General features: G+C 42.8%; 1 protein-coding gene across 5 annotated transcripts in view; it reads left to right on the top strand.

The window, feature by feature from the left end:
* SIPA1L2 (signal induced proliferation associated 1 like 2) overlaps window positions 1–23,474 on the top strand; it is a 238,301-nt gene that overhangs the window by 149,010 nt on the left and 65,817 nt on the right. For all 5 annotated transcript variants that reach the window (XM_081570374.1, XM_081570377.1, XM_081570375.1 and 2 more), the window contains 3 exons: window positions 5,251–5,425; window positions 10,403–10,506; window positions 20,648–20,805. In XM_081570374.1, coding sequence (XP_081426500.1) covers window positions 5,251–5,425; window positions 10,403–10,506; window positions 20,648–20,805 — 437 coding nt within the window. The remainder of the gene's footprint in view (window positions 1–5,250; window positions 5,426–10,402; window positions 10,507–20,647; window positions 20,806–23,474) is intronic.

The following is a 23,474-nucleotide window of genomic DNA, read 5'->3' as shown; positions in this document are numbered from 1 at the left end:
CTTTATTAATAGTGTACAATATGATGTCTTGACTTCCGAAAACTCTTAATGATATCTGCAGGTATCTTAGTGGTGTCTTAGCTCATATTCTGGTTTCTAAAGGGTCTTTAAAAGTTTGACTCATTGGTTGAGGTGTTTGAGAATTTCTTCCAGTTAGTGCTGTTTTTATCCACTTTCTTAATAGAAAAGCTGCCCAGGGAGGGAATGGGCCAATTTTATGTTACTATTCTTAAGGGGTTTTAATCTCAAAAAATTACTTAAAAAAGATAGATTGTTGTTTTCTGCTTTCTTGGAGTTTGGAATCTATTCATGGTTTGACACTGAGTTTATCTGCTCTGTACACGAGATGCTGTAATAGTGGGAGGTATAGTAGGTCCCAGATCATTCATTCCATTCTTTATATTTGGTAAGATGTGTTGAGCAGGAAGACTCCATGCCATGGAGAATAATAAAGAAAGTAATACTGAGCAGTACTTTGAAAGTTTTGTTACTTTATCTACATAAATTCATCAACTTCTAAGATCTCATTTTTTTTAAGACTATCCTAGTTTTTCTAACAAGTGAATTCATAAGATTATATAGATTGACTTTTGTAAAAAAATTGGAGTATAGTTACCGTGTTGTATTAGTTTCAGATGTACAGTAGAGTGATTCAGTTATACATATATATTATATATGTATATATATTCTTTTTACTATAGATTATTATGGGATATTGAGTAGAGCTCCTTGGCTATACAGTAGGTCCTTGTTGTTTACCTTTTTTATATAGTGTGTAGGTGCTAAGTCACTTCAGTTGTGTCCAACTCTTTGTTATGCTGTGGACTATAGCCCTCGAGGCTCCTTTGTCCATGGGATTGTCCAGGCAAGAATACTGGAGTGTGTTGCCATGCCCACCTCCAGGGGATCTTCCTGACCCAGAGATTGAACTCATGTGTCTTATATCTCCTACATTGACAGGTGGATTCTTTACCACTTGTGCCACCTGAGAAGACCATATATAGTAGTGGGTTGCTACTACTAAGTCACCTCAGTCGTGTCCGACTCTGTGCGACCCCATAGACGGCAGCCCACCAGGCTCCCCCGTCCCTGGGATTCTCCGGTCAAGAATACTGGAGTGGGGTGCCGTTGCCTTCTCCGATAGGAGTGTGTTATGTTAATCCAAAAGTCTTAATTTGTACCTTCCCACTAGGTTGACTTTGTAAAAAAGGTAATTCAGGTTGGTTGTGACAGCTTACTGACTTAGAATATTATGGCATCTTTGGATTAGTTTGTTCTTAAGCCAACTGCCCCTCCAGATATATGTTCACTCATGCACCAGGTTTGCTTGAAAGGAAATCAAAAAGGTCTGAACACATGAGACTACACACTTAGAACAGGTGGTTGAGTTTAGAGAGTGCAGTGGCAGGACTTGCCTGCACACTTGAATTTACTTTCAAGGCCATTCTGAGACTTTGTCTTTTGCTACCTTCCTTTAAATTTAAATTTTCTGGTCAATAATTACAGAGTTTCTGGCCTTGGGTACAGAGCGTGTGGTTTTGATCCATTCTCAGGAGGCTGGGGATTGTCTGCCTGTCTATGCAGGATCTGTGTGTTCAGCTCTGGACACAGAAGCAGTATAGAGTTTTGACAAGTGGGTGTTTTTAGTTTTTGACTGTGGTGATGCCCGAGGACCAGCCTAGTTCCCTGAGGTTCTCCCTAGGACTGTGAGCCTGGTGTGATTCACATCAGAACAGTTAAGGAGGGTCGGTGGGAGTGGAGGTATGGTTAGAGGTGACCTAAGGGGTAGGTGTTAGAGACGAACCTTGTTCCAAGAGAATTGGGGGTTTTAGTTCATGGAGAGCTGAGGTCTGTCCTCCCCTTGGAATCGTGCCAGCTTTCTGATAAACCATGGGTGGGAGGGGTGAGCCTCGGTATATTGCATTGCTATTGATTTCACCAGGTTTCTAAGAGACCGAGAGCTGTCTCTTCCCCCACACAACATCCCAGTCTGTTATTTTATTGGAATTGTGCTACACTGGCTGCAGCGGTTAATTCTCAGTCACTGGAGATGGTTCTGTCTCCCGAGTCCCATCTCATGTCTTCTTCCACTGGCACACAGGTTACAGAGGCCAAGCTGGTGAGTGTGGGGGAGGGGGGCAGGCCTGAGTAGGATGTGTGTGTGTGTGTAAGAGGGCATCTCCACTGGAGCAGAGTTCTGGGGGCTGGGAAGGACACCTGGGGGCTTTGAAGTCTATCCTAGCCACATCCATGGGCCCCGGGCTTCTTGGATGAAAAGCGAGTCCTCTTCCCAGTTGGGATGTAGACGCGCTGGTTTGTCCGGAGGCTGTAAGAAAGGATATGTGAGCGAGGGAGTTTCAGTTATCTGGGTATTTGGCCTCTGCCTGGGCTTCCCTTGTGGCTCAGCTGGTAAAGAATCCACGTGCAATGCAGGAGTCCTGGGTTCGATCCCTGGGTCGGAAAGATCCCCTGGAGAAGGGAAAGACTACCCACTCCCATATTCTGGCCTGGAGAATTTCATGACCTGTATAGTCCATGGGGTCACAAAGAGTCGGACAGAACTCAGTGACTTTCACTAGTCACTATTCTTGAGTCGCAAAAGCATCATGTCCACAAGGGTAGGAGCTAGAGAGAAACTATGTGTGTGCTGAGAGGGCCCTGCTTCAGCCACCAGGAGCCACCCCAGCCCCGACCCTGGGGCCAGAGATGGTTTTGCCCCGGGCCTGCTCCCCAAAGAGGGTGCTGCTGGGGATGGTGGGGCACCCTGGGACAAGCCACAGGTGTGGGAGGGCATGGAGAAGGCAGGGTGGTGCTGGAGGAGGTGACAGGGCTCCAGGGGAGTAGCAGCCCTGGGACAGTGAGCTCCTAGGATGCGGTTGATGGTGCAGCCACCCGTGCTGGGTGCAGAGGAGATAGGGGTGTGGGAATGCATGGTCCTGGGGATGCTGGGTATGTGTGCCTGCTAATCACACCACAGAATTTCAGGGGGACTCGCTGTAAGGCTGGGGCCAGATGACTGGAGAGAGCAGAAGAGAGGTCAAAACAGCACGGTTCTGAGGAGGTGGAGAGTCATCCAGGGGTCAGGCTAGAGAACTAACCCAGATTCTGACAGTCACCAATGTCATCACATCGGTGGCGACACTTGTCAGTCCCAAGTGTTTCCTAAAGTACTTTCAGGTCCTGGAGTGTCTTCCGAATCACTCAGAACAATGAGTGTTTATAGTGAAATAGTACAAGGCATTTGTCTCATACTTTTTTTTTTTTTTTTGAAGATGATGGTCTCTTTGCAGTAAATGTGGTGTCTCATTTGTTTGGGTACTTGAGTTGATCAGAAATGTTTATTCCTCAGTCCCTGGGTGCATGGAAATGTTTTTTGTCTTGAAGTTAATAAAGACCTAGTAAGTAAATGTTAGTCGCTCAGTCACGTCTGACTCTCTGCCAGGCTCCTCTGTCCATGGGAGTCTCTAGGCAAGGATACTGAAGCCTTCTCCAGGGGATCTTCCCGACCCAGGGATTGAACCTACATCTCCTGCATTGCAGGCAGATTCTTCACTGTCTGAGCCACCAGGGAATCATCACAAATAGCTGAAACCCAGCATCTCACAGGCCCGCACTTGGAGCCTGGAAGCTTGTCCTCACAGTGTGATTTGGTGCTTTGGGCTCAGACAGGAACATCAGGCCTGTGTGCTGTCTTCCCCACCTCCCCCGAGCCCCAGGAGCCATCCCTATAGATGGTGAACAGGGAATCGATGTCTCTTTGGTTCCTCCTCCCCCATAGCTCTTAGTCAGGGTACAGCCTGTGCACTGGTGCTCTGCTGCCTGCTCAGCTCTGAGCTGCCCCAGCATCTCCACTGAGATGCATAACAGGTGGATCCATCCCTTTCTTGGATTGTAAGTGTCATAGGTCACTCGGATGAGACTGCTGTCATCACTTTGCTACTCAAGAGAAATTAGTACCATTTTGCCTTATTTTACTGCTACAGTCAGCTCTGAGTTTTTATTAAACGCTCTGTTTTACAGTTTGGTCGTAAAAGTGAACAGTGTTATAGACAGATGCCTTTAGGGAATTGGGGAAGGCTGATAATTCGTCAGCCTTTGAGGCTCAGATTGCTACTAGTAGGATGAAGTGCCCTGCTTTTGTGATTGACAGGTAGTTTCTCTTTAGGGAAAATAAAAAAGCTGTAAAGGTGGATTCCATGTCTCCCCTGCCTTAGGAGGAAGTAGTGTGGTACTTTCCATCATGGCCTGGATGGATAGAGAGACAGAATTAGAGCAGGAACCCTTCAGTTGCTATTAAAGTTCTTTATGGTCTATTGTATATTTAGCAGATGTCTTCAAGAAAGTCAAAAATGTAGAAATGACTGTAATGGCTCAGCTAGAGTTACTTTTATGGAAATAAGACATTATTCTATCAATATACATGAATCACAATTTTCAGTGGGAGTCTTTCCTCCCCAGACCTTAATTTGATTTGTTTTTTTCATTACAGTCTTTCATATTTCCATGAATGTTCAAATTACGACAACAAAAAAGCATTAAGAACCAGAGAGGGAAAACTTCTGAAAATATACAGCTTTTTTTCTTTCTAACTTCGAAGATAATGCTGTTTACTGTATAGAGGGTATAAGATATTTCCACAGCTCTATTTTTAAATAAATGTTTGAACCTAGCTGTCTGTTTTGGAAACCTGCAAACTCCCATGTAGGCAAGGCCATTCACTGTATTTCTTAGGTTGTCTGACATTTCTCCAGCTGTTATTTTCAGGTCTCTGGGTTTGTTATGAATTTGTAGGGTTTTGCAGAATGACAGTTGATTACTCTTTTTAGCTTCTGGAAATTGTCCTGGCATGCTTTCCTGTGAACAGAATTCTCAGCTCCTATAATTTTAATTTTACTGGAAGTTAGCTTGTGTGATACTTTTTAATTTTTTAAATTTATTTTATGTTTTATATCAGAGTATGGGCTTCCCTGGTGACTCAGACGGTAAAGAACCTGCCTGCAGTGTGGGAGACCCAGGTTCATTCCGTGGATCGGGAAGATTCCCTGGAAAAGGGAATGGTACCCACTCCAGTATTCTTACCTCAAAAATCCCATGGACAGAGGAGCCTGATGGGCTGCAGTTCATGGAGTCACAAAGAGTTGGACATGACTGAGTGACTAGCAACATAGTTGATTTGCAATATTGTGTTAGTTTCAGGTGTATTCATCTGATACTTTTTGCCGAGTAATTTACCTTTCTCCCCCATTTCAGCTGAGCTTTCAGCACAAGATCGGGATCCTGTACTGCAAAGCCGGTCAGAGCACTGAAGAGGAAATGTACAACAACGAGACGGCAGGTCCAGCTTTTGAAGAATTCCTTGATCTGCTGGGCCAGAGAGTGAGGCTGAAAGGATTTAGTAAATATCGAGCTCAGCTGGACAATAAAAGTAAGCTTCAGACTTGGGTGTCTGCACAAATTTAATTCCCCAAAGGTAGGCACACTGCAGACATCTAAGTGAGTGGTCCTGCACCCTCCTGTTCTTGACCCCAGCAGCAGCTGAGCCAGCTTATTGGGGATGGAGTTGAGATTTCCTCAGATGAGCAGGGGACTTCCCTGGTAGCTCAGGTGGTAAAGTATTCTCCTGCAATGCAGGAGACCTGGGTTCAATTCCTGGGTCAGGAAAATCCCCTGGAGAAGGGAATGGCTCCCCACTCCAGTATTCGTGCCTGGAGAGTTCAATGGACAGAGGAGCAAGGTGGGCTACAGTTCATAGGGTCACAAAGAGTCAGACATGACTGAGCAACTAAGCACACCCATGCACTCAGATGAGCAAGGAAAGCTCGTTTCTCAAGGGCATCATGTCTCACGTAGTCTCAAAAGGTCAATTCTTCTTTCTTTGTAACAAGATCAGAGATCCCCCAGTATTCTCTGAAGAATCTTTTAGTATGTTCTTTTTTCTTTTCACCTCACCTCTCTGTTCCACCTTGTCCCTCTGCATCTTGACCAAACCTTGCATTCATTTCTGAAAAGTCTGAATATTTCCACATCCATGCAGGCCATGCTTGCAGCCTTATCTTGTTCGTAGCCTCTTTCATGGTATTACCTGGGGAGCTGAAGCTCTGAGTAAAAAGCTGACACATCCTGTTTTCCAAGGACCTTAGTCAGGTTCTCTTAAGTGGGGCACCTATGGTTTCCCTCCTATGTGTGAATTTGTCTTGTCTCTTCATTTCGGTAATCCTGTTCCTTATGGTCCTCATAAATTCTAAATATTCAACCTTTGTATTTGTGTTGTTACTCAGCTGCTCTCAACACACCTGAAAATACCAGGTAGGGTAATTTTGTGTATTTGGGGAAATTGTACTTATTGTCAAGCAGTGATTTGCTTGCCCTTTTACTGAAGAGTGAGTAAAAGATAGATCTGCAAGGGCATCCAGCCCTCTAGGAGGAATCAGTGGAAACCTCTCCTGGGGGAGCATCAGCCAGGCTTGGAACCACGGCCCTGTGGCCCCAGATCTGCTTACCTAGCGACCATCAGTGATACTTGCCTCACCAGAGTAGTGCCACTCTTCCTGTGCCTGGTTTGTCATCAGTTCTGGGGTTTCAGTCTTTTTTTTTTTTAATTAAAATTTTTAAATTTTTAATTAAAAAAAAGTTTAACCGGAAGATAATTGCTTTACAATGTTGTGTTGGTTTCTACCGTACAACAATGTGAATCAGCCATAAGTATACATATGTTGAACCTCCCTCCCTCTTGAGCCTCCCTCCTTTACCACCTTTCTAGGTCATCGCACAGTACAGGGTTGAGCTCCCTGTGCTATACAACTGCCCACTGCTCTCTGTTTTACACATGTCCTCTGTTGCCTCAGTCGTATCTGACTCGTTGATGACTCCATGGACTGTAGCCCGCCAGGCTCCTCTGCCCATGGGATTCTCCAGGCAAGAATACTGGAGTAGGTTGCCATTTCCTTCTCCAGGTGATCTTCCTGACCCAGGGATTGAACCTGAGTTTCCTGCTTGGCAGGCAGATTCTTTACCACACATCATTGTATATATGTGACAATGCTACTTTATCAGTTCCTCCTCACCTCTCCTCTCAACTGTGTCAACAAGTCCATTCTCTACATCTGTTCCTTCCCTGCAAATAGATTCATCAGTACTATTTTTCTAGATTCCATATATACGTGTTAATATGCAATATTTTCCTGTTTTTAAAAGTGACACTTAAAAAAAAAAAAGTGACACTTAGAGGATAGATCACAAGATCTGGAGAAAAGTTGGCTCAACACAGGCCCTGTGTGTCTTCCACAGATGTCAAGATGGGAGCTTGATTATTAAGTTGAATGTGCATTGCTCATGCCTCAGAAATGTAAAGGTTAGAAAATAATAATATATGATACCTATTGTGAGTGTCCATTTATTCTAAGAAAGATCACTGAGGCCTTTTCTGAATTTTCTTTCTTTTTTCTCTACCAAACTCCCCTTACCTACAGACTACCATACAACTGCGAGCAGTGCTAGCATGCTGCCCTTAGGGTCGCCTTCCTGAAGAATGAGCACCAACATGGGCTCATTGCTGCTCCGCATGTCTGCTGTCCTTCTGCTGTGGGAGGGATGAGGGGACATTTTAAAAGCTCCTGATGTATACATTCTATAAAGCTACAACATAGATAGTGCAAATACTTTTTTTTCCTATGTATAGAATTGGCATCAGCTTTGAGTTTTTATGACCTAGGAGATATCTTTAATACATTACAGATGTCATGCTAATCATGTTAGCTCAAGGAAATAAGAACAAAATTTTGACATGTTGATTCATATTTTTATGAGCAAGGTGTTCTATGAGGGACAAAGAAATCATGGCACATCTTCGGCTTAGAGGAACTTTCTAAGAATTGTGTTTCATAGAATGGTCAGATGAAAGTTACGCCTTTTACGCAATGGGCAAGAAAATCTTAAGTTCAGGAGAAATGTGTTTAATTTTTTAATGTTTATTTATTTTTGTCTGCGTTGGGTCTTAGTTGTTGCACGTGGGGTTGGCATGTGGGCATCTCCAGTTGTTGCCTGTGGACTTAGTTGCCCAGAGGCATGTGGGATCTTAGTTCTCCAACCAGGATTGAACCCACAATCCCTCCTGCCAGGGATTGTCCCCTGCACTGGAAGGTGGGTTCCTAACCACTGGACCACCAGGGAAGTCCCCCACTGTTTCAGGTTTAATTCTGCCTGCTGCAGGACCTTGGTAAAATCTGGGCCATATTTTCTTCACAAAGAAAATTCAGAGTATTTGGGCTAGAGTATCTGAGATGTCCCTTCTAGCTTTAAAATGAGCTGTTTCTGTCTTAAGCACAGAATGACGTAGGGTAGGCACAGAAGAACCATTAGCGGCTAAGTTGCTTTGCTGACCCGTAGAGTACAGACCCCAGGCTGTGGCCACCTTTCTTTGGTTAGGTGCCAAGAATGATAAAACTGAAGACTGTCATAGATGGCCCTGTATCTCTTTTTTAGTAGAAATATTTGCAGCAAACCCCACCAAGCTTGTGAGTTCACCTTTTCCGTTGCTATACTGATAGTTGAGATGAAAACTTTAAAAATGCTTAATTTCTGAAATTCATCCTTTAGTATTGTCTTGGGATAGACAAGCTATGACCACATTTTTTAAAGTGTTTCTCTCCCTTCCCCTCAAAATTGCACTTTTCTTTTTTCATTGTAATTTCCTAAATCTGAAACCCACTGACCAGACTCTTAAGCATCTGCCAGCATTTCTCTTACTGAGTTTTAAACATTGGAGTAAGTGTTGTGATGGGAGTCCTTGAACCTGCGGGGTTAGTTCATCCTCTGACCTTCACTGTTATTTCTTCATGGAAAGAACAGTCATCGTTCCTTCATGACCAGCCTGCTCACTTCCAAAGCCACTTTCACTGTCAAGATCCTGAGATAAGACAGTTGAAATGGAGGATTACTCCCTAAAAAGTCCTATGAAAAAATAACAAATATGCAGTTAATGAATAGTCAAAAGAGAAAATGTCTTTATTTGGGGACTAGATAGTATACAGCTTATTAGATGAATATACTCTGACCATCTGCAAGTTGATCTACCAATATCCATAGGTAAACATTCTACATACTCCCCTCACTCATGAAATTGCCTTACTCATGAAATTTACCTTTTCAGTGCCAAACTCTATATTTTTTTTCTAGAGGATTTTCAGGACTATTTCTGAGTTGTATATAAATGCTGGAAATAAAAAAAATATTACATGATTTAGGAAGAAAATAATAAATGCTCATGAAGATTAAGTGTTTTAATATTTTTAAAGTAAAAAATTTTTAATTTCAGATTAAAAAAAAAATGTTAGCCCTAGGTAACTATTTAGAGTTTTCCCAATAAACCCAATGGAATAAACTTCATTTTAAATAATATTGAATGGTATTGTTCCTTGTTCTTTAAAAGGTAGAAAAATAGATATAGGTCAAGGATTGAGAAAGACAGTAAGAATTGTTTACCTCTTAATTTCTGTTTATCTTTTTATCTTTATTCGTATCCAAGGTGGTTCAAAATCCCATCCTAAAATCATTACTTAAATGTTTTATAGTCACCGTGTTGACTTGGTGTCTGAAATTCTCAGTGAGGTAATCTACTGAAGATACAGATGGGTCTTGAATTTGCAAAGAATCATTCTGCTTTTGAAAAGATGAATAGCTGTATGATTAACAGGGATTCAGATGTCATAGTTTTTTAACGTGTGTCAGTGCATAATATACAGTAAGAGATCTCATTCATTCTCCTTGGTCTTAATCATATGACTACATCATCGCATTGCGTGTTGAAAAGAAAAGAAAATTAGTTCCATCGTTCAGGAGAGAAATCCTTAATATCTTTTGTCCTCATTTCCATATGAAGTCAATCCTGTTTCATTTTTCTGAGTTCTGGAGGGTCAAGTGCCCAGGAATAACTAAGAATTAACTGTAAACACACACACACACGCGCACGTGCGCGCACGCTATGGGGCAAGGACAGCTTCTGGCTAGCTCAGCCCCATCTAATAATTGCACCCAGACCTGCACCAGACCATACCTCCTCCTCTTCTCTTCACCTGTACCCCTCATGGCAGAAGGTCTCTCCCGTGTGGGTCATCAGCCCTGGGAAGGCAAGAATGCAGAAGAAAAGAGAGGGGAAACCATGTGTTCAGTAGAAACCACATGTGAGAGCAAATGAAGAAAACCCAGGCAGCTGCCATGGGCTGGAAAGTGGTAGAGGCAGTGCCTGGTGAGAGAGTGGCAGGGCCGCCACCAGGACGCTGCTCCTTTATAGTTGGGCCGGCTGTTCTTTCCAATTGAATTGCCTTTTGTGATAATGACCTTCTAAGTGTTGAATTGCTAATCTGCAGTGGCCTGACTTGTTCTTGTAATTAATCTTTGTTTTCAGCCGATTCTACAGGAACGCACTCCCTGTACACGACATACAAAGACTACGAGCTCATGTTCCACGTGTGCACCATGCTTCCCCACACGCCGAACAACAGGCAGCAGGTACAGCCTCCCCGCTACTTCCACAGCACACGCCAACTCCAAGGGCAGCTCTTTGATGGTATCAGTGTATTCAGAGTTTGCAAAGAATTGCAAGGGTGTTTTTTTTCCTTAAATGGCATTAATAATCTTTGACTCTTATCATTGGGAAGCATTTGGGCTTTAAAGTGATTATTACTGCACAAGTTTCATTGCACTTTTTTCTTACAAAACTTAAATACTCTCCCACTGTCACCTCAATTGCTTGCCAGGCAAAACCTTAATGGGAACCAGTGTCAACTGTATTAATTACAAATAGCAAAAAAAGTCAACAAATGTAACCTGAACTTTGGTTTCTGCATGTGGGTAGATAAGTTATTGTAAGAAAGTATGTTTTAACTCACTTGTTGCACTCTTTAATTTTAGGTATTTGATTATATTTGGGGACAAACCCAGAGTTAAAGCAAAGTTTGTTTTCATTTTTAAGAAAACTTAGTTTTCCTGATGTCACTTAACTGTACTCCTTTGCTCTGAATTAAAGCACCAAAGACTACATAGTAGTTGTTCAGTGGTTGTCAAATGACTGAAACTTAATTGTTGCAGAGAACTTGCTTTTCTTTTTTACATGTTTTTTGAGTGCTCATGAAATTCCATGAAGGTAGTCAAAGGATGCTTCTTTCTGAGGAGGCTACTTGTCCTATCCCCAGGTGGCAAGAACCACGTTAGATCCCACAGCCAGGAGAGAAGGAGGTCCCCGGGCCCCAGCTTCCACCTTAGATCACACAGCCAGGAGAGAAGGAGGTCCCCGGGCCCCAGCTTCCACCTTAGATCCCACAGCCAGGAGAGAAGGAGGTCCCCTGCCCCAGCTTCCACCTTAGATCCCACAGCTAGAAGAGAAGGAGGTCCCCGACCCCAGCCTCGTTTGTCCTGTTCGGGGCTGCAGCTCCTCTGTTCATCCTCTTGTAGTAATTGCTAGATAGGTTTTTTTCTTCCTAACACTTGACCTCAGCCCCATGTCCATCTTGTGTATTCTACAAGGTTTTCTAGTAATCCAAGCTCTGCCCACTACCTTTAGAGGATCTATCTTTTGATCACATGTCTGTATGTTTTTTATGAGATGGAGTTACAATCCCTAGATCACATGTATGAATTTATATACATATATTTTAAACTGAGGGATTTCCAGCTCTTAAAACACTTATTTGGAATAATGCCTTGTGGATACATTAGATATTAAGAAGCTCAATTTAGACCATGCAGTTGTCTTGCGGATACTTACGAATCATCCAGTAATTAAATTCAGGGCAAGTTGCTGCTCAGAAATCTCATAGGGCTTAACTCAGACCCAGAGAACCTGTCAGCACATTCATAGAAATAGAATGAGTGCCTTATGGAACATTTGAGCCCCAAGGTCCTGCTGGCTCCCCAATTACCTGAGTCACTTTAAAAAAAAAAATTATTTATTTACTTAGCTGTGTCAGTTCCTACTTAAAGTACTCTTGATCTTTTGCTGTGGCAAACTGGCTCTCTAGTTGTGGCACGCAGGCTCAGTAGTTATGGCCCGTGGGCTTAGTTGCCCCATTGCATGTGGGATCTTAGTTCCCCAATCAAGGATCCAACCCACATCCCTGCATTAACCACTGGACCACCGGGGAAGTCCCTGGTGGACTCCAAACTGAATCCACCCCATTGTTTCTCCGATGGCAGCCTCTGGAATTTCAAAGCTCATTTCACTTTGCTCTTATCAGAACTCAATACTGGATTCCCCTACCCCCTTTTTATCGAACTGTAATTAAAATGGTGGTTTTATGAGTTCTTTATACCTGACTGTCTTTCACTGAAACTATCCCTGAGAAGTCCTACACACAAAAATGTGGATGGAAACACAGGGGATGGGGAGCAGGATACATGAGTGCTTTCAGCTCCCCAAATGGGAGATTAAAAAAAAAAATCCCTTGCATTGAGACAGTACATCACACGCTCTATAGCCTAAAGACTTACTTGGTTCCATTTTCATTTTTCTTTTTTAACTTTGGTGAGAATCCATGGCATTGAATAAGTCATGCTGATAGAGTTAGAGAATTGTTAAAAAAAAAAAAAAAAACTGTTTTGCTTTTTTCAGTTGCTCTTATATATATGGAATATGTATGATCTTATATGTGGTTCATTGGGAAATTTACACACTCAACATAGGTAATCACATAAAAAGAATGAGAATGTAGGGTGTAGGATAAAAATCATTGGACTTGCATTCTGAACTTAACCGTAGCCAGTCACTTGCCTTGTGGCCTTGGCAAAGATTCTTAGTCTCTCAAGAAATGTGATAATTATATAATGAGGATGGAGAAGGAAATGCAACCCACTCCAGTTTTCTTGCTTGGAGAATCCCGTGGACGGAGGAGCCTGGTGGGCTGCTGTCCATAGGGTCGCACAGAGTCGGACATGACTGAAGCAACTTAGCAGCAGCAGCGTATAATGAGGATGTGGTCTAGGTAGCCAGTAGTGGGTGCTTGGAACCTTGTGCTGAGAAGGAAAGAATATACACCCAGGTTCAAACAGAAAGTATGCTGTATTTTTGTGATACCTTCCAAAGGTTTGGACGTGAGGAGATTTGACACACATGAGTATATCTGGACAAAATGATACATAACGTCTTCCTCTTGGTGTTAGAATTCCGTGATTCTAGGGCTTTCTTTGAGGCTTCCTCCTTCTAGATTGGAAAAAAGCTTCAGCAGAAAATATAGTCATTAAGAGCAAGAATTCTAGAACCACATTTCCTAGCTACTATCTTTGTGACCTTAGGCAAAATTTTCTATGCTTTATTTTCTTTTATTGCTGAAGACAGAGACTTTTACCTCTTCTCTTTACTGAGTATTGTATGCATACAGGGACATGCTCAGAATGCAGAGAGCAGTCAATTACCATTTGTGGAATGAATTAATGAACATTTCTTAGTTGAGAGAATCAGAGGAGTTAATATGTATAAAGCACTTAAAATAGTGCCTGGCACAGAGTGTGCTCAATAAATTTTGGGGGTTATTACAATTTATAACTTATGAGGTATAGGGGACAAGTATTTTAGATGACTTAATTTGCATTTCATCTTCCTGTTCCCAATCCTAAAGATTTATTATGAAAAGCTAAGGCCTGAATAGCTAAGAAAATAAGGGAGTAATTTATCAACAATTTCAGAGAACTATTTTAACTTTGACACTTAATATTTTGCTAATTGTAAGTTGTCATCAGAATATTCTGGTCATAGATCAGTGATGGCTCTGCACAGTCTTGGAACACGGACTTTTCAAATTTCTTGTGGGTTGTGCTACTTTGCCATATCTCTCACCCACCCACCCTGTGCCCACGGATTGTGTTAATACCAAGGGCATAAGTGTCTGAAGTGACCATCTGGGCTCATGACTGCTCTTTGAGGCCACAGCTTAGCACAGTTAACTGTCTGTACGTGAATTGTGCCTCTGATGTCGGCCTCATTAACACCGTGGTACCTGTGACTATTTAACCGGTCCAGACGCATCCACATCAGATAGAATTTCTTTTGTTTGTTCTTATAATAAATCAAGCTGGAAGCTTATTCCAAGATGTAGTAAAAAGTATTTAGAGAGTTCACCACAGTTGCAGAAGAGTTCAATCTTTGGAATGTCCGACTCTTACAAAGAGAACCTAGCCAGACCTGGGGATGATGAGGAAGCCCGTTCTTGAGTGCGTTCCCTCTCCGGTGAAGTCCCCCAGGTCTCTCGGTCTGTCTGGCTGTCAGTCCACCTTTCCCAGGGCTGTCTCCTCTGGGTGCTTGTTTCCCTCCCACTTGTCCTGTAGACAGATCATAGGTAAGCTCTCCTGGGATGTTATCAGTGGAAAGATCCCCACAAATTAGCTTCAGACTTCACTTTAGCAGAGAAACCTTTTTCTTCAAGCTAAGTATATAAAACAGATAAAGGTGACATGGTCCTGGCACAGAATAAACCTCCTTTTTTTCTCCCCAATGCTTTAATGTTAGAACTGCTCTGCTTGGAAGGGGTATCTGAGCTCCATGGGGGTCCCTAAGGAAAAAGACCAAACCCCTGGGTTTCTGAGATTCCATCTGAAGAATCCTGGTCTTTTTCTAGGGATGGACTTGACATCTACAGAAGTAATAGTGACAGAGCTTCTTAGGCTGGAACCCCTTCACCATATAATTTAGGCAAATGGTCAGCCCCTGCCTTAAAAGGTTTGTGTACGTACTTGCAAGTCCCTCGTTGGTACTGCTGAGGAAGTGAAGTGAAAGTGTTAGTTGCTCAGTCGTGTCCTGCTCTTTTGTGACCCCATGGTCTATAGCCCGCCAGGCTCCTCTGTCCATGGAATGCTCCAGGCAAGAATGCTGGAATGAGTTGCCATGTCCTCCTCCAGGGATCTTCCCAACCTAGGGATCGAACCCAGGTCTCCTGCATTGCAGGCAGATTTCTTTACTGTCTGAGCCACCAGAGAAGCTGAGGAACCATTCAGATATTAGAGGACTCCACTGCATTAAGTTCTATACAAGCAGGTCCTGACTGCTCTTGCATTCACCTATAAATAGTCATCTAGACTATTTTGGAAACATAAGGTACTTATTCAGCTTTTCATGATTAGCTTTATTCCCAGACCAGAAAAAGGGATATATACTTATACAGTAAGAATTATTGCTTTGAAAAGGGGCTGGCACTACTCATTTTCAGAAGAGAAATACTTATATCTTCATAATCCTTTCTTATCTTCACTTTGTTATTAAATCATTAAAAATTCTCATTTGTGGTTTGTTTCTCCATTTCCAAAATATTCAGCTTTGCTTAACTGGTTTGTACATTTATTCTTGTCATTGGTAAAATACTGTATATAATATTTTTATATTCGTTATATGGTGAATCAGCAAATGCATCTTTGAAATGGCGATTAAATTTGGTGTCTTCTTGCTGATCTGAGATCATAGTGGTTAACTGTGGTCACTTTTTTATGGCAGTGAAGAGGCAAGGTTTTCCTTATAAGTAGATCCTCTGTATTTATGTGGTAACGTGTGTGGGTTTCCTCTCTTTCTTATTACTCAGATTACTATTTTATGTTCACTTTTTCCATTTCATTATACAGGAAGCTCTATAGATGTCTCTTAAAAACAAAAGCAAAATTCTAACCGCTGGTATTTGCTTTTTTGAGTATAGAGTATATGGGTGGGGGCAGTGTGTTGTTTGCATGCATGTGTATTGTGTGTGTTCTGTGTGCACTGTGCAAAATTAGAGTCTCTGAAGGAGGAGAAGCTGCCCTGCATGCAAAGAGAAGACACTTCTAAACAAAATTATTTGGTGGCACTGGGTCTAAGTTGCAGCATGAGGAATCTTCAGTTTCATTACAGCATGTGGGATCTCTAGTTGTAGCATGTGGGATCTAGCTCCCGACCAGGGGGTGAAACTTCCCCCACCCCCAACTGCACTGAAAATGTGGAGTCTTAGCCACTGGACTGCCAGGGATGTCCCAAGAGCAGACCCTTTCTAAGCAAAGTTAGCAAACACAAGGTGCCTACTGCAGTGACTAGCAACAGGTGGCTCTCTAGAAGTGGGGTTGTGACCAGTCAGACTGTGGGAAGGGTCAGGCCAGATCAGTCTTTATCAGCCCTGCTCATCCTGCCGGACTTTCCGATGACACTTGAAGGACTGAGATCCAGAATGCATGATTGTTTTTTTGAATGGGAATACATTTCGTATTTTGCTCACTTCTGCACTCATCTCTTTGAATTTCAGAACTTGTAATCATTAAACAATGCAGTTTTCTCTTTGAAATCATGCTCATTTTCACTTGTTTGCTGCATTTTAAGACAAGAAACTCTCTCTGGAGATCTGCCTTCTCCAGTTTCAAATTTAACTTTCGCATCACTGACATTTAGAGACGTTTTCTGAACCACATCTCACCTACTTTCTGTTTCTTATGTATATGTAGCCTCTTCTCCCCTTTCTTCCAAAATTAGGTGTAACGCATTTTGTTTTGTTTTCCTATCTTGCTAGGTTTTTTAAAAAAGAATGTAACAAATGAACCTATTTGCATAGAGGCTAGTAGATCTAACAAGGTTCAACTTTATGCCATTTTTTATGCATATGAGACTGCCTGGAGATTGTTTGTTTTCACTTGCTTCTGGTTGTTGCACCAAGTTAAAACTGGACCTGTGAAACTCTGAAATTTGTTTAAGGAATTGAAAATTTAAACCCACAGGTTGCCATTTCTGTAGCATTTGTGTGCTTTTTCATCATGGAATTGGGTGAAGAATCACATTTTCACTTCCCTTGTCATAACAAGAGCTTATTCCTGTCTCACAGCTTGAATCCAGTGTTGGGAATTTAGCAGAACTGACTATGTAAATCTAATACAATATTTATTAACTCACTTTTTCAGTTGAAGACACTGAGTTGGCAGTCTTGGCGCCGAGCAAGTGTTTGGAGCTTCTTATGTCTAGAAAGGCCTAGAAGATGTCATCATTGCTTAATTCCTGAAATAGTGCCAGGGACCTCTTAGTGACTAGCAACTTGCCTTCCTGTCTGGACCACTGTGGTCTAGTAGGCTACCACGCCCTTTCCCTTCCACTTCCGGAGTCCATTCTACAGAGTTTCATTGACCAGTTACAACAGGATATAACTAACTACTAAAGAGAACCTTTACCTTTACATAAGAAGCCCAAGAATTGCTTAGGTTATTTAATGTCCGACAATGACTAATGTTTCTGAGAACTTGCCAGATGTATTACTTTAGTCTCTGAAGAGATTCAGGTATCCTGTTAATGGGCCAGGTGTTCATTTTCTTAGGCTATTCTCTACAAAGAGCTTGAGATGTTATTTTCCTCTTCTTAATGAATCTACATGTTCCCCACCCCCACTTTTTCTACAAAACGCATGCTGTGACCATGGTTAAATTAACCAGAATTTTTAAAATATTTCTAGCCCTTTTTACAAAGCAAAAGAATACATTTTTAGTGGTAACAAATCCAGCTACCATTGTAGGAGATGTAAGAGGTGAGGGTTCTATCTGTGGATCAGGAAGATCCCCTGGAGGAGGAAATGGCAACCTGCTCCAGTTTTCTTCCCAGGAGAATCTCGTGGACAGAGGAGCCTGGCGGGCTACAGTCCACGAGGTCATAAAGAGTCAGACAGGACTCTAAGAGTCTGAGCACAGCCCATTTTATGAAGCAAAAGAATATGCTTAGAGACAAAAGCAGACTGGCACGTTATCAAAATAACTAGCCTTAAATTTTCCTTTAACTTGTGCTTTAAGTATTGTGCTTCCCAAAGTCAAGTGTGGGATTGGACACAATATCTTCCTTCAAGAGGGAGAGAAATGGGTAGGAGTACCTACCTACACTTCACTGAGTAATGCCCCAGACCACCCTGCAAGATTAACCAGGAGGGTGGTCGCTGGGGAAGCAGGGGCCCAGAGTCCCCTGTGTGGCCTTGGCCACCATGAGCCCTGTCTTCTTACCAGTCTGAGAATTACTGTGTTTCAAGGAAAGTACAGCATAAGCCACTGTATCCGTACTCAGCAAATACACTGAACACATTGTTAGATATTTTTATTTTTTTAAACTTTTCATTTGTTTCTGAATTTTCTTGTCCTATTACAGTACATGTAAATCATATGTTTCAGTTATTGGGGAGATGAAGGAAGAATAGCTTAGCCTTGTACCATTTTCAACTTGTCGTGGTGTTTGTTTTATTTTTTTTTAATTTAAAAAGTTTTAAAGTATTTATTTATTTGCTTACTTATTTGGCTACCTCGGGTCTTACTTGTGGCACGAGGATTCATCATCGCGTCCTTCGGGACCTTTCGTCGGGGTGCTTGAACTCTCTCTAGCTGTGGCACGTGGGCTTAGTTGCTCTGTGGCACGTGGGATCTTAGTTCCCCAACCAGGGGTGAAACCCATGTCCCCTGCGTTGCAAGGCAGATTCTTAACCAATGGACACCAGAGAAGTCCTTATTTTATTTATTCTATTTTAGTTTTTTGGCTGCACCACTTAGCATGTGGGATCTTAATTCCGTGACCAGGGATCGAACTCGAGCCCCCTTCAGTGGAAACGCAGAGTCCTAACCACTGGCCTGCCAGGGAGTCCCATGGTGCTTGTTTTAGATATATGTCCCTGCCTTCTTTTCTTTTCTTTCCATGAAATGTTTATTGTAGCTAACATCTGTGTCCACGATTGAATGGGTAAATAACACAGTGAATATATGACTAGTTTGATACTGATTTTTTTACATGCTTCTGAAGTGGCACCTCATACTTAAATATCTAGCAAACATTTTTGAAACAACAGATGGCTCATTAATGGATATTAATATATCTTTCAAAACTTCACTTGGGCAGTAAAACGATTTTCGTGTGTTTATAACTAACCATCGGGATTTAAGTAGGAATTTTCCAGCTTATGAATCAGCAATTTAACTGGCAAGCAGTGAATTCTGGAAGAATGGACATTTCGTTCCCACTTTTCCAGGACTTTTATCATGCTAAATCACAAGTCAGGGACCTGACAATGAAATCCTTTTTGTATCTGGGTTTAAAAGGTTTTAAAAGTCAAACTTAATGCTCTTTACAGTGAAGTATGTTCTGTAGGTGCCAAATAAATTTGAACACAAGCTTGTTGCCTTTGTTATTGCTCGTAAAGAGAGATTTACTACCTGAGATTACCTTGTTCCTGCAATGACATCACTGACTAATGTAAGGATTACTGTCTCTGTGAAAACCAAGGATCACAGACTCTGTGAGCACAGATCCTGGTGACCTTAGATGTTTATGGAGTGTATGGGTTTATCAGCATGGATTCAGAGGTGTTCAGTGTTTTATTGTGCAGTGTTACGTGGCTGTGATTGTGTATTTGTATCATTTGTTTATTTATATTGGGTAGGGGGTGTCTGCTGTGTCCCGGGCAGGCCATTAGAACCCAGGAGACCAGAAGGCAATCAGACACATCTCCTGCCCTTCTGATGATTATGACCTGATACAGGAGAAGTAAGCCAAGACTTAAAAGAGGACAGGACAGCTAATGCTGTTGCCTTGGGCTTGGAGCGTTGCGCAGTGTTGCCAAGAACATTTTTCCTGGTGTTGTGGTAGCTCAGACCTGAGTGGTCTAGGAGAGACTTGGAGTGAAGGGGGTGTTCTTGGCAGAAGGAGCATCTCAAGTAAAAGCATTCAGTGTTACCACTATGGGGTTCCTTCTCTCCTGCTGCATATGTCATTTATTGGGCTTTCCAGCTGTTAATCTGGTGGATTCTGTGTTTCCAACATACATTTTAAAAGGCCAGATTTCAGTTAATTAGTTTGAAAACATTAGCCACCAAAATAACAGCCTTCTGTATTGTTTTTAAATTTTTATATATGTATTTATGGCTGAGCAGGGTCTGCATTGCTGCACAGGCTTTTCTCTAGTTGCGAGCGGGGTCTACTTTCTAGTTGCAGTACACGGGCTTCTCGTCGTGATGGCTTCTCTTGTGCAGCATGGGGTCTTGGACGCACGCACTTCAGCAGCTGCGGCATGTGAGCTCAGTAGTTGTGGCTCCCGGGCTCTAGAGCACAGGCTCAATAACTGCGGCTTAGTTGTCGTACAGCATGTGGGATCCTCCCGGATCAGGGATTGAACCTGTGTCTCCTGCGTTGGCAGGCAGATTCTTTACCATGGAGCCACCAGGGAAGCGCCCAGCCTTCTGTATTTTTGTTGCAGAAATGCACGTGTCTGTGGAAGCACGGACACAGCTAAGCCCCTATTGCACTAAGTGGAGGACTTGGAACCACTGTACCTTCCCTTGGATGTCATGCCATCTCCTACCTTTAAGTTGGAGAGCTTAACCTACAAATCTCCTTAGAGGGATTTTAGCTCTAATGGGCTATTATTTCAGGGTTAAAAAAAATTGATAAAGATGAAAAGGAGGGAGAATGACAGTTACATTTTAAAGTAAAAGATGAACTTAGATATTGAGGCTTTTCTTTTCATTGGTCTTTCAACGTGGCCATATTGAGGAACCTGAACTTCCTAAGAACAGCTTTGCTTTTCTAAAACAAACTCCTTGAAATTGAAAGCTGAGTGCATTGTATATATTTACATATCTTGATTTTACAGAAAACCTTGTCTGTAACTCTGTGTGTGTGTGCTCACTTCCCTGACCACAGCTCCTGAGGAAAAGGCATATAGGAAATGACATCGTGACCATTGTTTTCCAAGAGCCTGGAGCACTTCCTTTCACTCCGAAAAGCATCCGGTCCCACTTTCAACACGTCTTCGTCATCGTCAAAGTGCATAATCCATGTACCGAGAACGTGTGTTACAGGTGAGTCAGCCGCCCCTGGTGCTCCATGCTCCCAGAGTTGTTCCAACAGGTCCTCTTTTCCCAAAATATCTTTGTTTTCCAATTATTCTTTCTCAGCCCCTAATTATCTTTTTTTTTTCTTCTCCCTAATTACATTTCCCTTGGTCATCACTCAGGTACTTTCTGTAAGAAGTAATTGCCTTCTTCCCATTTTGAAACAGTGAGATTCGTAGCAGTTCCTGAGCATAGGTGACACCTTTCCTCGGCATTCAGGATATCATCCAGCCCTGCCAGCGCCATCACTTGGTTGATAGCAGCCCCAGAGGTGGATGATGCGGCCACGTCAGTGCTTCCCTGAAAGAAACATATTGTGGTGGTGCAATATCTCTTCTTGTCCAAGGTCTTGGAAACACCCACACTTGTGGAGCTCTCAAGTCGGGTGTTTGATGCTTTGGTGCTTTCAAAAGGCCAACCAGGTGCCCAGGAATCCCAGGACGGTCTGACGGGGCCTGCCTTTCCTCCACCCCTGCTCTTCCTCAGGACGCAGCTGTCACGCAGGCGCCAGTCTAGTGGGGTGTTGTTAAAAGAGCAGGTCTCTGACCTGAGTGAGGATCCAGTTCTCCTGCCGTGTTTACAACTTAGCTTATTTTTGTGTGTTAGTCACTTAGTTGTGTCCAACTCTTTGCGACCCCATGTACTGTAGCACACCAGGCTCCTCTGTCCATGGGATTCTCCAGGCAGGAACACTGGAGCAGGTAGCCATTTTCTTCTCCAGGGGATCTTCCTGACCCAGGGATCGAATCCAGGTCTCCTGCATTGCAGGCAGATTCTTTGCCATCTGAGCTAGAAGGAAGTCCTTATTTTGGGGGCCCTTCAGTTCCTTCTCTGAAAACTAAGGATAACAGTATTGACTTCAGTGTGTCGAGTTAAGAAGAATGAATAGCAGGAATTACGCACAACAAGTGTTAGAGTCCCTGGTGCTCATCCTGAAGCAATGGTCACACTTGAGCTGCCTCCTGGGCCTGGGTGGGGACCAGGCCTGAGTGTGTGTGAGAGGTGGAAGGGCCTGTGAACTGTGGTCATGCCCTCCTGGGGGCAAGGATACTGGCCTGTGTGTTAGGTGCTGCCAGCTTGCCTCCTTGCCCCCAGCCCCTAATGCCCTCTCCATCTGCATGGTTACGCTATGATGATTCTTGTATACACCTTGGTTCACAACCCCTGGCCTGAAAGCTCAGAACAACTTTTTATTTAAAAAAGTGGTATTTGAAAAAAAAAGACATCTAGCCTGTATAAAGGATATGTGCTTAGTTGCTCAGTCATGTCCAATTCTTTGCGAACCTATGGGCTGTAGCCCACCAGGCTCCTCTGTCCACGGGGATTCTCTAGGCAAGAATATTGGAGTGGGTTGCCATGCTCTCCTCTAGGGGATCTTCCCAACCCAGGGATTGAACCTATGTCTCCTGCATTGCAGACGGGTTCTTTACCGTCTGAGCCACCAGGGACAATATGCCTAAAGCCAATAACGTTAGTGCAAACATGCTCATTTGGCTTATTCTTCTGGGATCTCCCCCATGAATGGTAATTATGAAGAATCATCTTAAATGAACTTCCCTGATGGATTGGAAACATGAGCCTAGGGCTTCTTGTATTTGGTGTTATTTTATCTGTTGCTATTTTTAGGTCAAATTGGGTATTTTTAATTACTTTCTATTTTTAGTTTATTCTTCAATCATGAGGTGGTTGATTAGCATAAAAAAATCTTAAAAGATAAGTAATACCTTTTCATTTTTATTTCTTTAGAGCTTTCTGGGTTTAATTAGATTACTGGGGGAGGATGCCTTTGATATAGATCTTGCTTATAAACAAAGTGGCTTGCGTTATGTTTTCTGTGGTAAAAGACCATGTATATGAATAGTTCAAAGGCAGGGTCATTGCCTTTTGAGAAACCACATGTTATTGCTAAGTTATCATTTACTAATGAGGTTCAAGTGTAAAGCAGCAGAGAGCTTCAAGGTTTTAAAAGTGCCTCATAAACATTCATGGGCTTCCCATGTGACTCAGTGGTAAAGAACCTGCCTGCCAATGCAGGAGACGTGGGTTTGATCCCTGGGTCTGGAATACCCCTGGAGGAGGAAATGGCAAGCCACTCCAGTATTCTTGCCTGGAAAATCCCATGTACAGAGGAGCCTGGTGGACTACAGTCCATAGGGTCGCAAAGAGTCGAACATGACTGAGCATACACACACATGACAGAGTTTGCTCATCTGTCCCAAAGAGAGGCAGTCCTTCCCTGTCCTTTCATCCTAGCTGAGGCCCCGCCCAGACTGTCTTCTCTCTTGCAGCTCATTTTCCCAGAAACAGTTAACTCTGGTAAAGGGTGTGCAGGTGACAGCAAAGATGGGAGATCCCTGGGGACTCTGATCTATTTAGCGTCCCACCAGCTACATCCCAGAAGAAGATTTCACCTCTGTTTTCATTTCTTAACTCATTTCTTCCTGGATTTTCTACAGTGAAGAAAGTGAAGCATAGATGACTTCCTTTATTTATCTCAACACAGAAAATATCAGCCTGGGAAGATGTGGGGTTGGTTCTCATTCTCGGTCTGCAGAAGCTGCTCAGTAGTTGGGGAGTAGATGCTGGGGGTTTCATTCATTCACTCACTCCAGTCTTTCATCTGCTAATTTATTAAT

Source organism: Giraffa tippelskirchi, chromosome 2, assembly GCF_054371585.1.
Source record: "Giraffa tippelskirchi isolate mGirTip1 chromosome 2, T2T-mGirTip1v1.2.pri, whole genome shotgun sequence".
NCBI classification, from domain to species: Eukaryota; Metazoa; Chordata; class Mammalia; order Artiodactyla; family Giraffidae; genus Giraffa; species Giraffa tippelskirchi.
Note: the sequence above shows the minus strand (reverse complement) of the source record. Positions and strands in the feature narration are given on the sequence as shown.